Genomic DNA, 12,551 nt, shown 5'->3' with positions numbered 1-12,551 from the left:
ACTTGGCAGACGATCACAACCAGGATAGCGATACTGGTAAACGCCACCAGTCTTACTCAGATTTCTCCGCTAAGTGTGCGTCATTTTAATGATCAGACCACGAAAGCTCCGACCCAGGTTTGCCGATTTAGTTAGCACCTTGCCTGTAACCGAGCGCAACTTCCCCCCGCCGCTCCGTCTGCGTACCCCAAACCGGAAAGAGGTGAACAGGAGGAACTGACATTCAGGGCACACTATGTGCGAGGCTGCTCACCCACGTCATCATTTAGTCCTCACAGCAGCCTGCTTCACAGATGGTAAAACTGAGGCGCCAGAGGGCGGGGGGCCTGGGGTCCCGTGGCTCGGCAGGAGCTCACCGGGCCTGCCCGACTCCAACCTCGAGCAGCCCGGGGCCTGCTACAAACGCTAACGGAGGCCGCGTGAGCTGGACCTTTGTCGGGACCCTGCGCCTGGGCTTCAACCACAAGGGTGGACGCGGCGGACGCCCGACTCCCCACAACCCCAGCTTGCGAGCCGCTGCCGGCCCGGGGGACGCCGGGAAGGCGCGCGCCCGCCCCGCGCGCTCCCCCGGCGCTGCGCGGCCCTCGGCTGCCCCCTGCCGCCGCGGGGAGGCCCCAGTGCGGCCGCGCTGCCCTCGCGCCGCCGTCCCTCGCTGCCGGATTGGCGGCTCCAGACGTCTCCGGGCCGCCCGCCTCCCGCCCCTGGATTGGCCGCGCTTGGCTGCCGAGGCCCCGCCCATTTCCCCGGGTCCTTTGATCACGCGCCTGCCGGCTCTTCCGGGGCCCGGGAGCCAACCGAGGGCGTTGCTGTACGGGCTGCAGCGGCGGGAGGTAAGGCATGTCCAGGTCGGCCGGGCTGCAGAGCGCCGCACGGGTCCACGCCTCGGGGTGCCGGGATTCCAGGATGTCCGGGCGGAGGGCGGCCCCTCCGCGATCCCCCAACACCCCCCATCCCCGGCCTGATCCTCCCAGCGCCGTGGGAGCTGCCTCCTGCCTGCCGGTGCTGGCCCGCATCCTAGGAGCCGCCCTCCCCACCCTGGCATACCCCCTCGACCTGGGACGGTGAGCATGCGACTGGGGACGGGCAGCCTGGTGCCCCCTGCCACACGGACACGGGGTTAGGTAGCTCATACCTCGCCCTCTGATGGAGACCCAGGCGAAACCGGGTCCGGAACCTTGGGCCACTACGTGCAGCCGCCCCAGGATGGTCTCCTTGCTTCTGTTGGTGGAGCTGACCCTCTCCACCTCCGCCTGTCAGGTCGGGCCGGGAGAGGAGGGACCTGGGCGGAGCCCCGGGTGGAAACCGGAGGGAGGTGACATCATCTCGAAGATGCAATCCAGCTTTACTCACTTGTGTCCACCTTGGCACACGATACCGATGGTGGAGTGTTCGGACTATATATATCTGAGGTGACACCAGCGACAAGGAGGGCACGAAGCCCGTGCATGGGGCCCATGGCCTGAAGCGTGGGATTGGACCAGGATGGACGCCGGCTCCTTCAAATGCTCCCACCTCACCCCTCGGCTGCAGCGCAGGGCCTTCCTGTGTTAGCCCAACCTCTCCCTTTTGCTCCACTAGATAGGTGCTGGGAACCTGCACCTCATCTTTCCCCATAAGTTGAGACGTGCAAATGTTTGGCCAGCATCGGATGGCGGGATACGAGCTAGCCAGGACTCAGGCCCGGGATCAGAGCTTTCCCCTCGCGCCCTTCCTTCCACCCTCGATCTGCCAAGAGTCACTGGAGGGTTACACCCAGCGCTTTTACCTGGAGGATCCTCTTCCCAGTGTTTGACCTGGGACCAGTTTTCATAGATGTCCAGCCCTGGGGGAGGGTGCGGAGCCTGGATGTCACCCTGGGTGCATTCGATAACCTCCCTTCCTCCTCCCCAGGGAGCCCACTGGAGGCGCCCTCCCGAGGCACCACTGCCCATGCTGACCACCCAGCCCTCCGGCCGCCGATGTCATGAGTAACACCACAGTGCCCAATGCCCCCCAGGCCAACAGCGACTCCATGGTGGGCTATGTGTTGGGGCCTTTCTTCCTCATCACCCTGGTCGGGGTGGTGGTGGCTGTGGTAAGGAGCCCCCACATAGGCACAGAGACATGACACCTTTGCTGTGGCAGAGGCTGGGTGGGCCTGGTCTGGCCTGCACAGTCTCAGCTGTCCTCCTGTGAAGGGTGTGGAGGTGGGTCCCCTCTGGCTGTGGGTCTTCTTGGGCTCAGCAGCCTCCACAGTGCCGTCTCTGTTCCAGGTGATGTACGTGCAGAAGAAGCAGCGGTGAGTGTCCCTGACCCCAGTTCTAATCCCAGCCCCCATCCGTGTTCTGCTTATATTTCTTTCCATAGGATCTGAGTTGTCTGCACAGATGCAAGATGTCCCTGGGCCATCCTGCTACAAGCCTGAAATTTGTTTCCCCTGCCCAGCCTCACTTTACTCACTGGGGAGAGGCCCCTTTATACAATCAGACTTGTATTTTTAGAGCCACAGTATGACCCAAAAGGCACCCACTGGAAGTGCCCCTCCCTGGGGTAGGGAGTGGAAACCAGGCAGTCAGGTGTTTGATGAGGGTTGTGGGGTCCCCTGGGCTGAGCCCCCTCCTTGCTCCCCAGGGTGGACCGGCTTCGCCATCACCTGCTCCCCATGTACAGCTACGACCCTGCTGAGGAGCTGCACGAGGCGGAGCAGGAGCTACTCTCTGATGTGGGAGACCCCAAGGTGAGCACTCTGCGGGTGCAGACTCAGGCCGAGGTGGGGGCGGCCCTGTTCCCACCCGCACTCTCCCTTACTGAAACCAGAGCCCTCAGTCCTCCCCACTTGGGCTGTGACCATAGTGGGTACCTCCTCCAAGCGGACTCCCAGGGGCCAGAGCCCAGCCTGTGGTGTGGTCTCCTCAACAGGTGGTACACGGCTGGCAGAGCGGCTACCAGCACAAGCGGATGCCCTTGCTCGATGTCAAGACATGACCCGACACCCTTGCCCCGACCTCCAGAGCCTTGAGGGCCTTGGGATGTCCAGGGCCCTGCGTTCTGCTTCCCCTCCCACTTGCGCTCACCCAGCTCCCCCTGCCGGGTACCAGGTCACCATATCCCCTCCTCCCAGCAGCACCCACTGCCCAAGCCCTGCACAACAGCCGCCCCCTGCCTCAGTGCCCTAGGCCTTCAGCCCTCTGTGGGTGCTGAGCCGGCCACCCACCCGCCAGGCACCAACGGGAGTTTTTCCTTCCGGGGTGGGAGCAGGACTGGGAGCCAGCTTTGGTTTCTCTAGCCCTCCTGGACTTGGCTTTGGCATAAATACCGGAGAGGGCTTTTGAGTTGTCTCCATGGTGACCAGGCAGGGATGGGATGTATAGCATTCAGTATATATATTTTGTAAATAAAATGTTTTGTGGCAAGGGGTGTGGTCAATTTCGCTGAGCTGACTCCAATGGCGATTCTCCTCACTCCCCCCCCTCCCCAGGCAGACCACCTCCCCAGGGCTACCCCCACCCACTGCACCCTTGGTTTTTACCCCACCTATCCCAGGCTCTGTGAGCACACATCAGACGCCAGTCCAGAAAAGGATATTTTTTTTATTCAAGTAACTGCAAATAGGAAACCAGAGGGGAGCCCCAGGCTGGGACAAATAACGGCTACCCCCTCCCCGACAGAACAGGGGGAGGAAGTGGCCCCTACACCCTTCATGGTCAGTTTGGGCCCCCTCCTCACTCTGCTGCAGCATCCTAGGGGCAGGGCCCCACCTTCCCTGGGACTGGGGCGGTCGGTAACCCAGCCTGCTGTGCCCCGGCCCCCTTCCCCGCAAAGAGTATCTTGGGGGAGGGGAGTGTGGGCAGAACAGAAGGCAGTGAGGATGACCATTTGGCGCTGGTAGCAGCAGCAATGACGGATGTCGAAGAATGGAACATGGAACAAAAACAACACAACTGTCCAGAGGTAGTTTGTGAACAGAGGAAAGATGGAACCAGAACCTTGGGGGGTAGGGGAGGAGCGGGAGGGTTGGGCGCGGGCAGGGCCAGCTCCTTGTTATTAGTGCCCGGGCTGCAGGGTGGGAGCAGGTGGGGTACGGCAAACAGACCCAGCCCAACTTAGGTGGCCGCCACAAGGAATCTGGGCCTCTCCTGGACAAGGGTGACTGCACCTCCATCGCTCCAATAGGTACTCAGATCCCAGGCTGAGGGCAAGGTGGGCTGGAGCCCCTGTGCAGAGGGGGAGGGGACTCACATCCCTCCTGCCTTCCTTCCTGTATCCCAAAGGGGGCTGTCCAACCTAGTGCGGGACTAGGGAAGGTGGGGAAGGAAGGAAAGCGGGTGTGAGCCCCCCATGGTGACAAAGACACAGGCTGGCTGGGGGCATCCCGGGGGCCAAGCACCCCCCTCCATTGGCCACACCTGCTGCTGCCAGAACAGTGGAGTGAGACGTGCCAGAATGAGATGGGGCTCGGACCCCTTTTAAGGCCAGGGGAGCCCTCCCAGGCCCCTCTATGGGAAGCCAGAGGGAACAGTGGAGGAGCAGAGAGGGGCCCCCAAACCAAGAGCCCAGAGAGCAATGTCCCCACCACCAAGGGAGCGGGGACGCAGCAGGCGCAGAGTGCGGCTAAGTGGGCCGTTAGCCTTGTCCAGGAGGGCGAGTGTGTGTGCACGGGCGGGAGGGGTGGCTGGGAACCGAGGCCGGGGAAAACTGCTCCCCACGCGGCCCACGGGGGCCCGCAGCAGCTGGTGTGCTGTAGTGTGTGGAGGTGAGGGCAGGTGGGGGCTGGCGGGCGGAAGTGGTGGTGATGGGGGGTCTGGGGAGGGGGACCGTGGGAGCGGAGCAAAGCTGTCCAGTCCCAGAAAGAAGCTGCTCCTCCTGAGGGAGCAGGCGGCACGCTCGGTTACTGCTCCTCCTCTGAGGACTCCTGCGAGATGCCCTCCTCTTCCTCCTTCTCCTGTGAGGTGGGCAGAGCTGTAAGTGTGAGCTCTGGCCTGGCCCCCTCCTCCTCCACCCCCAGAGGCTGGCCCCCACGCCCCCCTGCACTCCCTGGCTCTCTGGAAGGGGGATGAGTCAGGGCTGAGTGTGTGGGTGACTCAGCAACCTCTACTGCCGGGTTTCATTCATAAAAAGGAAGAATTTAAAAGGAGGAAAAAAACCCCACACACATTCTGCTCTCACCCAGAGCCAGAAGCCAGGCCCCCTTGGCCCCCAGGCCCACGATGGGGGCAGGAGGGCAGAGCCCAGTGCACCCTGAGCTCAGGAAGTGACCGGCGTTGGGGGGTGGGGGCGCTAGGGAAGGAAGTGGTGGCTGGAGGGTACATGAGCCCCACAGTGGGTGCAGGGGAACCAGGTGGCCTTATCCCACAGGGGGGCCCGGTGGCCGAGGGCTGACCCCAGGCCAGGGTGGGGAGGAAGGGGAAGTGTGTGCCGCTGGGGCTCACTCACTGGGCGGGAATGTTGGGACACCACACATGGGGCTACAGCCCCCGTGACAGGCACAAACTCCAAAACAACTTGTTTCCTGTTACTCACTTGTGGGGCCTGGCCAGCAGCACCCCCTAACCCCCACCCCTACCCCAGTGGTGGCTCAGCTCGAGGAACGAACGCACGCCTTGGAGTTAAGAGGGTAGGTTAGGGGTAACAAACTGCCAGGAGCTGGAAGGCTGGTGTGGCCCTAACTGCGATGTACCCCTAGAGGCACCCGTAGTCTCCTGACTCAGCCCACCTAGCCCCACCAGCTATTGGGGGACCCAGAAGTGGAGGTGCTTTCTGTGAGCAACTCTTACCCAACAATGACCCCCGCGCAGGGCTGAGCTCCCAAGACCATCACAGTGAGGACAAGCCTCACCGCTTCCTCCTGGGGCTTTTTTTTTTTTTTGAGACAGAGTCTCACTCTTTTCCCCAGGCTAGAGTGCCGTGGCGTCATCCTAGCTCACAGCAACCTTAAACTCCTGGGCTCAAGCGATCCTTCTGCCTCAGCCTCCCGAGTAGCTGGGACTACAGGCATGCGCCACCATGCCCGGCTAATTTTTTCTATATATTTTTAGTTGTCCGATTAATTTCTTTCTATTTTTAGTAGAGATGGGGTCTCGCTCTTGCTCAGGCTGGTTTCGAACTCCTGAGCTCAAACAATCCGCCTGCCTCGGCCTCCCAAGAGAGCTAGGATTACAGGCGTGAGCCACCGCGCGCGGCCCCTGGGGCTCTTTCATCTCTGTGATGGAGGGATAGACTGGATGACTCCCAGGATGGCCTCTAGTAGTTCTGAGATTATTCTAGGAGCAGAGGGAGGTAGGAACACCCTCTACTAGAGCAGGCCAGGATGTGGTCCAGTTTGTACCTGGGACCCCTCACTTCTCATGGGCACAGCCCTTTCAAAGCCCTGGGCAATGCCCTCCGGCCCCGGACCCCATCCCCATCGTTCCCGGCCCCGCAGGCCAGGGAGAGCAGTCTTTCCATGGAGGGTGCTTAGGGTTAGGCACCTGTGTCAACACCCTCCCCCCAGAGGCCATGAGGGGAGCCCCAGTCTCTGCTGCTTCACCTACCAGTTTTTTGGGTCTGCCCCTTGGTTTCCTTCCTGGAGTTGTGGTGGTTTTCTAGAGGGTTAGAGAAAATATCCCCTCAGTCAAAACTGCTCAACAGTGGTCACTCAGTGACCAATGCCCGGGACAGTGGGTGGGGGGCAGACCTGCCTACCTCTGTTCAGGGCGGTCCAGGACTCGCACCCAGCAGGTCCGCCCAAGCCCAGCTGGCGATGACTGGCCAGCCACACTAGCCCCCCTCAACATACACACACGCCCCCTACTCCCTCCTCCACCCATGACTCAGAGGATATGAGTCGTGTCTTAGAAAAAATAAGATAGAAAACAAAACAACTTTTCTGAAAGCCTGATGCCACCGTGAATCTGGCCTTTGCTGCTGTCCCTACCCCTTCAGGCTCCAGGGCACCCCAAGGGCAGAAGGTAATATTCTCAGCCCAGAGGTCGGCAGAGAGGCCTCCACTCTCCCCACTCTGACTTTCTCGAGCCCAGGAAAGCTGCAGGACTTCTGCCTTGATTTCCCCGTTGTCCTGGGCAGGACCAAGCCCATATAAGTGAGGCCTCAGTCACCACCCAGCTTTCCCCAATTAGCAGAGACACATCGCCACCCCTGTGCCAGGGAAGCGGGTGTGGAGTCAGCACAAGCCAGCCCCTTCCCACACCTCCCTCCAGCTGCGGCCATGGAGAAATCAGAGGGACCTTTGCTCCGCACGTGCCCAGGAGTGGCCCTATGTGAAGCCTCACCCGGGTCTTGGCAGCACCCTTGTTTTTGCTTCCCTTTGGTCGGCCCCGAGGTCTCTTAGGTGTTGGCACTTCGCTGGGCTCCTTCTGCAAAGACACGGGGCGCTCAGAGACACAGTCACCGCCTTCTCAGCCCCTTCAGAAGACAGAGCCCCCTCCGCTCCACCCCAGCAGGGTCAAGTCAGCGAGAATCACTCGACCCAGGAGTCCACGCGAGCCCGGCGGCAAGCCCTTCAGGACCCATGGCCTCAACGGGACCATCTTTGCAGAGCTCCTCCTCACCATCCCCTTGCGTCCCTGGGGGTTTCTGGGACAACAAAATGGTCAGAAGACCCTTGAGAAAGTTGTCACAGGGACAGAAAGACGTTAGGTGGCTCTGCCTAAGGCCCAGTTCTGCCACTCATCTTGAGGACACCGCGCTGGAACCTCAGTTTCCTCACCTGTAAATGGTGATGAGGCTTCCCCTGCAGGGTGTCATGAAAGTCAATGTGTGTAAGTATCTGGCACCCGGCCAAGACCACTGCCACCCGTCCAGGTAACCTGCCCACCCCTCTAGATGATTCGGCTGCAGACTGCGGGGGATGCAGCCAAGGGGGAAGGGACCCCTCTAGGATGCCTCCAGAGAAGAAGAATTATGCCTGGACCCCAGAGATCCCTGCCGTTGTTGCCACTGAAATTTTAATAAGCTCTAGACAGAATAAAAAGCTTCTGCATAATGCATAGAAGCTGGGCAGTAAAAGCCCGTCGGCTACTGTTTCCCCGGGCAGCTGCCCGTGGGCTGTTTATGATAACCATGGTCCAGTAACCCAACACCACTCGGGACACTCCGCCCATGACCACAGCTAACAGATGAGGGACAAGCTAAGAGGATGACAAGTCCCCCAACCCCTGGCTCTGAAGGTGGCAGTTGAAAGCCACCAGACTCCTCACAGCTTGTGTCTGCTTAAGACCTAGAGACTTGCCAATACAGACCATACTGCGCCTTACAGGCGGGAAAGACCTGCAGGTGGCAACACTCTGCCTGAAGCTTAAGGGGCAAGGGTCAGCCTTGATTCCCTCCCTCACCTCTTCTCTTCCCCAGCAAAGGTTAGTGGCTCCCCAGCCAGCCCTCGCATGGGGGACAGCTGCCTCTGTGGGAAGCAAAGATCTCACCACAAAGGCCCAACTGGTCACGCTCCCTAGGATGCCCTACAGTGGCAGGAAGGCTGTCTCGCCCTGTGAGATCTTACGGGGGGAGCAACACCAGGGTTCTGGGGGTCACTGCCAACAATTCCCCAACATTTTGTACTTCTTGGGCTTCAATTTCCATTGAAAGAGCCAGGGGCAAAGCCCATTCCAAGACTAGTCAAAGTGTGGCCTGTGCGTGAACCAGCCTGGGATGACAAGTACAGAAACTGAAAATAAGTTACTCAGAAACTTTTATAGCAAACTGACAGTAATTTTATGTGCACTTAATCTAATGATTAAAATCTTGGGTTTTATGTGTACTTATTTTCATTTGCCAACTCACTGGTCCACAGTAGACCAAAAAAAGAAAAAGGGGGGTGGTTTACCACAGCACAAGCACTGGCTTCAGAACCCACCTTGAATACCTGGACCCCAGCTCTCTCCTGGGGTCTCAGGAGGATCTGACCAGAGTTACACGCAGGGCAGGACCACACACAGGTGGGGAGGACACGTACACACACACACACACACACACAGGAATGATTCTGCACCCCTCCAGCATGTTCCCACCTGCTGAGACGCCAGGCCCCTCCCTAGCCCAAAAGGGTACCCCGAGGCAAAGGTTCGGACACCCACCTGACTCCCTACCAGCGCTGTCCCGGGACTCACCGGAGGCTGCTTGCGCGGCCTGCCGCGGCCCCGCTTCTCAGTGCCGTCCTTGTCCTGCTTGGAGGCCAGGGGCTGGCTGGACTTCGAGCTCGACTCGCTCATCTTCTCTCCTCTTCGCAGCAGGCGGAAGAGTGATGGCTGGGATGCTGGGAGACGGGAAGAGTGGATTTAAACAAACATCTGGCTCTGGCCACTTCCTAGCCCCTCACCACCGCCTGCCCTCAAGGCACACTGCAGGGAACTGCTGGCTCCCCGTGGACCCCAGGCCTCCACCCTGCCCAGCACGGAGGGGTCTGCCACCCCGGCGTGCTGCCACAGGGTGGGGCAGGGCCGTTGGCCCTAATCAGCTCCTTATCTCCTCTTCAGAAGGGCTCTTTGTTGTCCTGCCTGACACCACCCCACAGGCTCAGACACAGCCAGCCCAGACCCAGCTGCGTGGGTGGGGCAAAGGTGGCACGGTGGGGGCTGACGGATCACCAGGACCCCCAGCTGCCTTTCTTTAAGGGGAGCCTGGGCAGTTCAGAGGGAACTAGGAAGGAAAGTGGCAAGAATGAGACCTTGGGATCTGGCAGCCATGGCCGACGATCCCCTGCCCAGCTCGCTGACTATCGGGCAAGGCCCAAGCCTGAGAACTCAATGCTAAAACGCAGAAGCATCCATCACGCAACCAGGCCTGGTGTCCACCCACCAGCTTCTCCTCTGCTCTGAGGGCAAAACCCCCATTCAGAGATGGGGACGGCTGACGGAGGAAGATGGCTGAACCTGCTGTGGGTAGGGTGGGGAAAGAAAAGGGGTCCAGAGCCGAAGGGTGTCGTCCTCTCTCCCCTTACCCCTGCTCTGCCCACGTATAGTCAGACAGGCAGGGAATTCTCCAACTGACAGGGACCCTCCTGACAGACCCTAGCTGGCCTCTTGGGGCCCTGGCAGGGCTGACCCTAAAAACTTCTTGGTCCTTTCTGAGCATCTTCCTTCTTCTCAGAGGCCTGCTGGGGTTTAGTTCACCCCATTCATTCTGAGTTTACCTAATACCTCCTGCTGCAAGGAGGGCCTGCACTGTTATTTGGGAACAGCGAGGGTCCTACAGTAACTCCACCCCACTCCTTACCTCCAAGTTACAGACAGATGAGATCCAAGAAACCTACAGTGACGCTTTCCCAGTAACCAATCCCTGCCTGCCCTTGGTAGAAGGTGGGCCCAGTAGCTCCACTTCTGAAAGCCTCCCAATCCCTGAGCGGGAGTAACGACAGGGCGCCTGACCAACCACCTCTCCAGACTGCTTCACGGATCAAACTAGGTTAATAGTTTAAAAAAATTTAACGGAAAGAAATCTTCACCCTGGCCGGGCACGGTGGCTCACGCCTGTAATCCTAGCACTCTGGGAGGCCGAGGCGGGCGGATTGTTTGAGCTCAGGAGTTCGAAACCAACCTGAGCAAGAGTGAGATCCCGTCTCTACTAAAAATATAAAGAAATTAATTGGACAACTAAAAATACATAGAAAAAATTAGCCAGGCATGGTGGCGCATGCCTGTAGTCCCAGCTACTCGGGAGGCTGAGGCAGGAGGATCGCTTGAGCCCAGGAGTTTGAGGTTGCTGTGAGCTAGGCTGACGCCACGGCACTCTAGCCTGAAGAGTGAGACTCTGTCTCAAAAAAAATAAAAAGAAATCTTCACCCTACCCAAAATAAGAACTAGACCATTTGAAAATGACTTTTCTTCCCTCTTTTCAGCTTTTGAAGCAATTTCTATTTTAACCAATGAGAGGAAAAAACATTTTCACAAACTTGTGACTTTTGGAGGGCCTGAGCCCCGCCCCACTGCCTCCCCAACCCCGGCCTCAAGCATCAAGCGACCCTCCAGACAGCAGAACTGTCTGGTAATTACTCTATTTTATCATATTTTAGACTTGGAGACCCTCTTAAACAAGGTGGTTGGTGATTTATCCTGCTCCATCATTAGTGGCTTGGCCTGCTCTGTAATTACAGGCAGTGATTAGAATCTTACATTACACCACAGGTCCCCCTTCAAACTAAACATCAAAATTAATCAGCTAAATGAGTGCTGACCTCACATGAGGTCTGCCTGAGGCCCCTCACGGAGGGGTTCCAGGTGGGCCAAGCCAGTCTGGAATCCCTGAGAGCCTGAGCCCGCCCGCCCGGGGCTCCTGGTGGGTCTCCCTGGAGCCTTACTTGTACCATCTGGTGCCTTCCCCCATCTCCCGCTGCTGGGGACCCTTCAGTGCACCCCTCCCCCACAGCCAACCCCCCAGGAACTGAATGAAGGCCTAAGGCCCTCACGTGAGGCCAAGAAACGCGGTCTCCTCCACCTGTTTCTGAACACCAGAGAGGCCTGTCCTGGAGAAGCTACATTTAGGGCCCAGCCCCAATCCCTCAGTTTTCAACGAGCCTCTGGGGCCTCAAGCCCGTCTCCCTACACCTCTGTGAGCTCCTCGAACGCCTTAAGGACTCTGCAGGAATTACCCTGGGAAATCATCATGGCCTTTACTTTAAAAAATAAATAAATAAGAGGTAGCCCAGAGAAGCCTGATGAGCTACCCAAGGTCACACAGCAAGTTGGCTAGCAGAATGGAGTAGGTTCCCGGTGGCCCTTCCAGCCCGCCACTTTGCTTCCCGCCTAGAGGCTGGTTTAAAGACCCTGTCGCATCCTGCTCCAGACCCGGACCTAGGGTGACTCTGCAAGTGTTTGCACCAGGCCGTTGTAGGCCGACCAGCGGGACTAGGGACCAAGGCGCGTGGGGGGAGGGGCGCAGGCCGCTCCTGCAGGCGCGGGAAACCAGCGCACCCCGACCGCATGCACCGCCACGCGGGTGCACCGGCCCCACTTCCTGCCAGAGGGGGCACCCAAACCCGCCTTGGGGCAGGAAACCTGGCGCGCGATGGCGCGGGGGAGAGGAAGAAAGCCCCCTCCCGCTGCACGCCCTCCCCGCAAAATAGAACCCCCCAAAAAAGCAGAAACGGGGAGTCAAACGGACTAGTTCCAACAGAGCCCAGCAAAGCAGAGAAACCAGTTTGTGGGGGCGGAGGGCAGGCCCGGCCCTGGGGGCGGAGGAGGCGCGGGCCAGGCCAGAGGTGGGGTCGGGGTGAAGCCCCAAACCCAGGCCCGCGATCCGGCCTCATCTGCGTAGGGGACACCAGGCGAAATGCCGAGAGGGAGCAAGGCCAAATTTCGGGGTTCCTTCCCATCCCCCTCACTTCTAGAACTTCCCCAGGCTGCAGCGGGCGCCGACCCCCCACTCTCGCGCGGCGCCGCAACCCGTTCCTCTCCCCGCCCCGGGCTCGGGCGGGAGCGGCCGCCGCGCGAGGTGCACTGGGCTCCGCCGGGTGCACAACTCGCGCTCGCCGCAGCCGCGCGCCCCCTCCCCCACCGCGCGCCTTTCCCGGGTCCCCGCCCCCCGCAGGGCGTCCGCGCCGCGGGGGAAGGGGTGCGGGCGTCCTCCCCGCGCCGCCGGGCCCC

General features: G+C 59.9%; 2 protein-coding genes across 5 annotated transcripts in view; one reads left to right on the top strand and one right to left on the bottom strand.

The window, feature by feature from the left end:
* Positions 1 to 703: 703 nt before the first annotated feature.
* On the top strand, positions 704 to 3,386 carry LOC105812212 (uncharacterized protein C3orf18-like). 2 transcript variants are annotated; one of them, XM_012646602.1, is made up of 5 exons: positions 704 to 830; positions 1,891 to 2,074; positions 2,253 to 2,278; positions 2,611 to 2,716; positions 2,899 to 3,386. In XM_012646602.1, exons 2-5 carry the CDS (start codon positions 1,964 to 1,966, stop codon positions 2,962 to 2,964), a joined length of 309 nt encoding a protein of 102 aa, XP_012502056.1. In that variant the 5' UTR covers positions 704 to 830; positions 1,891 to 1,963; the 3' UTR covers positions 2,965 to 3,386. The 2 variants fall into 2 exon arrangements, with proteins under 2 accessions (XP_012502056.1, XP_012502057.1); XM_012646603.1 differs by having other exon boundaries at positions 812 to 830; positions 972 to 2,074.
* A 163-nt stretch (positions 3,387 to 3,549) lies between these two features.
* The window catches only part of HMGA1 (high mobility group AT-hook 1), a 9,782-nt gene continuing 780 nt past the window's right edge, over positions 3,550 to 12,551 (bottom strand). Inside the window, exons 3-6 of one of the 3 annotated variants that reach the window (XM_012646599.1) lie at positions 9,048 to 9,226; positions 7,248 to 7,331; positions 6,510 to 6,560; positions 3,550 to 4,921 (exon numbers count right to left, since the gene is read on the bottom strand). In XM_012646599.1, coding sequence (XP_012502053.1) covers positions 4,868 to 4,921; positions 6,510 to 6,560; positions 7,248 to 7,331; positions 9,048 to 9,182 — 324 coding nt within the window. In that variant the 5' untranslated portion in view covers positions 9,183 to 9,226 and the 3' untranslated portion in view covers positions 3,550 to 4,867. Of the gene's footprint in view, positions 4,922 to 6,509; positions 6,561 to 7,247; positions 7,332 to 9,047; positions 9,228 to 12,551 lie in introns of those variants that run through there. The other 2 variants (XM_012646600.1, XM_012646601.1) reach the window with 2 other exon arrangements.

The sequence above is a fragment of the Propithecus coquereli genome, unplaced genomic scaffold, assembly GCF_000956105.1.
Source record: "Propithecus coquereli isolate 6110/MARCELLA unplaced genomic scaffold, Pcoq_1.0 Scaffold248, whole genome shotgun sequence".
NCBI classification, from domain to species: domain Eukaryota; kingdom Metazoa; phylum Chordata; class Mammalia; order Primates; family Indriidae; genus Propithecus; species Propithecus coquereli.
The sequence above is the reverse complement of the archived record's forward strand: the minus strand, read 5'-3'. Positions and strand labels throughout refer to the sequence as shown.

Bases quoted from the DNA above. Each gene is read 5' to 3' on its own strand.
- LOC105812212 (XM_012646602.1), top strand. From the start codon at position 1,964: ATGAGTAACACCACAGTGCCCAATGCCCCCCAGGCCAACAGCGACTCC. The intron at 2,279-2,610 runs GTGAGTGTCCCT...CTTGCTCCCCAG, and splicing joins TACGTGCAGAAGAAGCAGCG to GGTGGACCGGCTTCGCCATC. The intron at 2,717-2,898 runs GTGAGCACTCTG...TCTCCTCAACAG, and splicing joins CTGATGTGGGAGACCCCAAG to GTGGTACACGGCTGGCAGAG.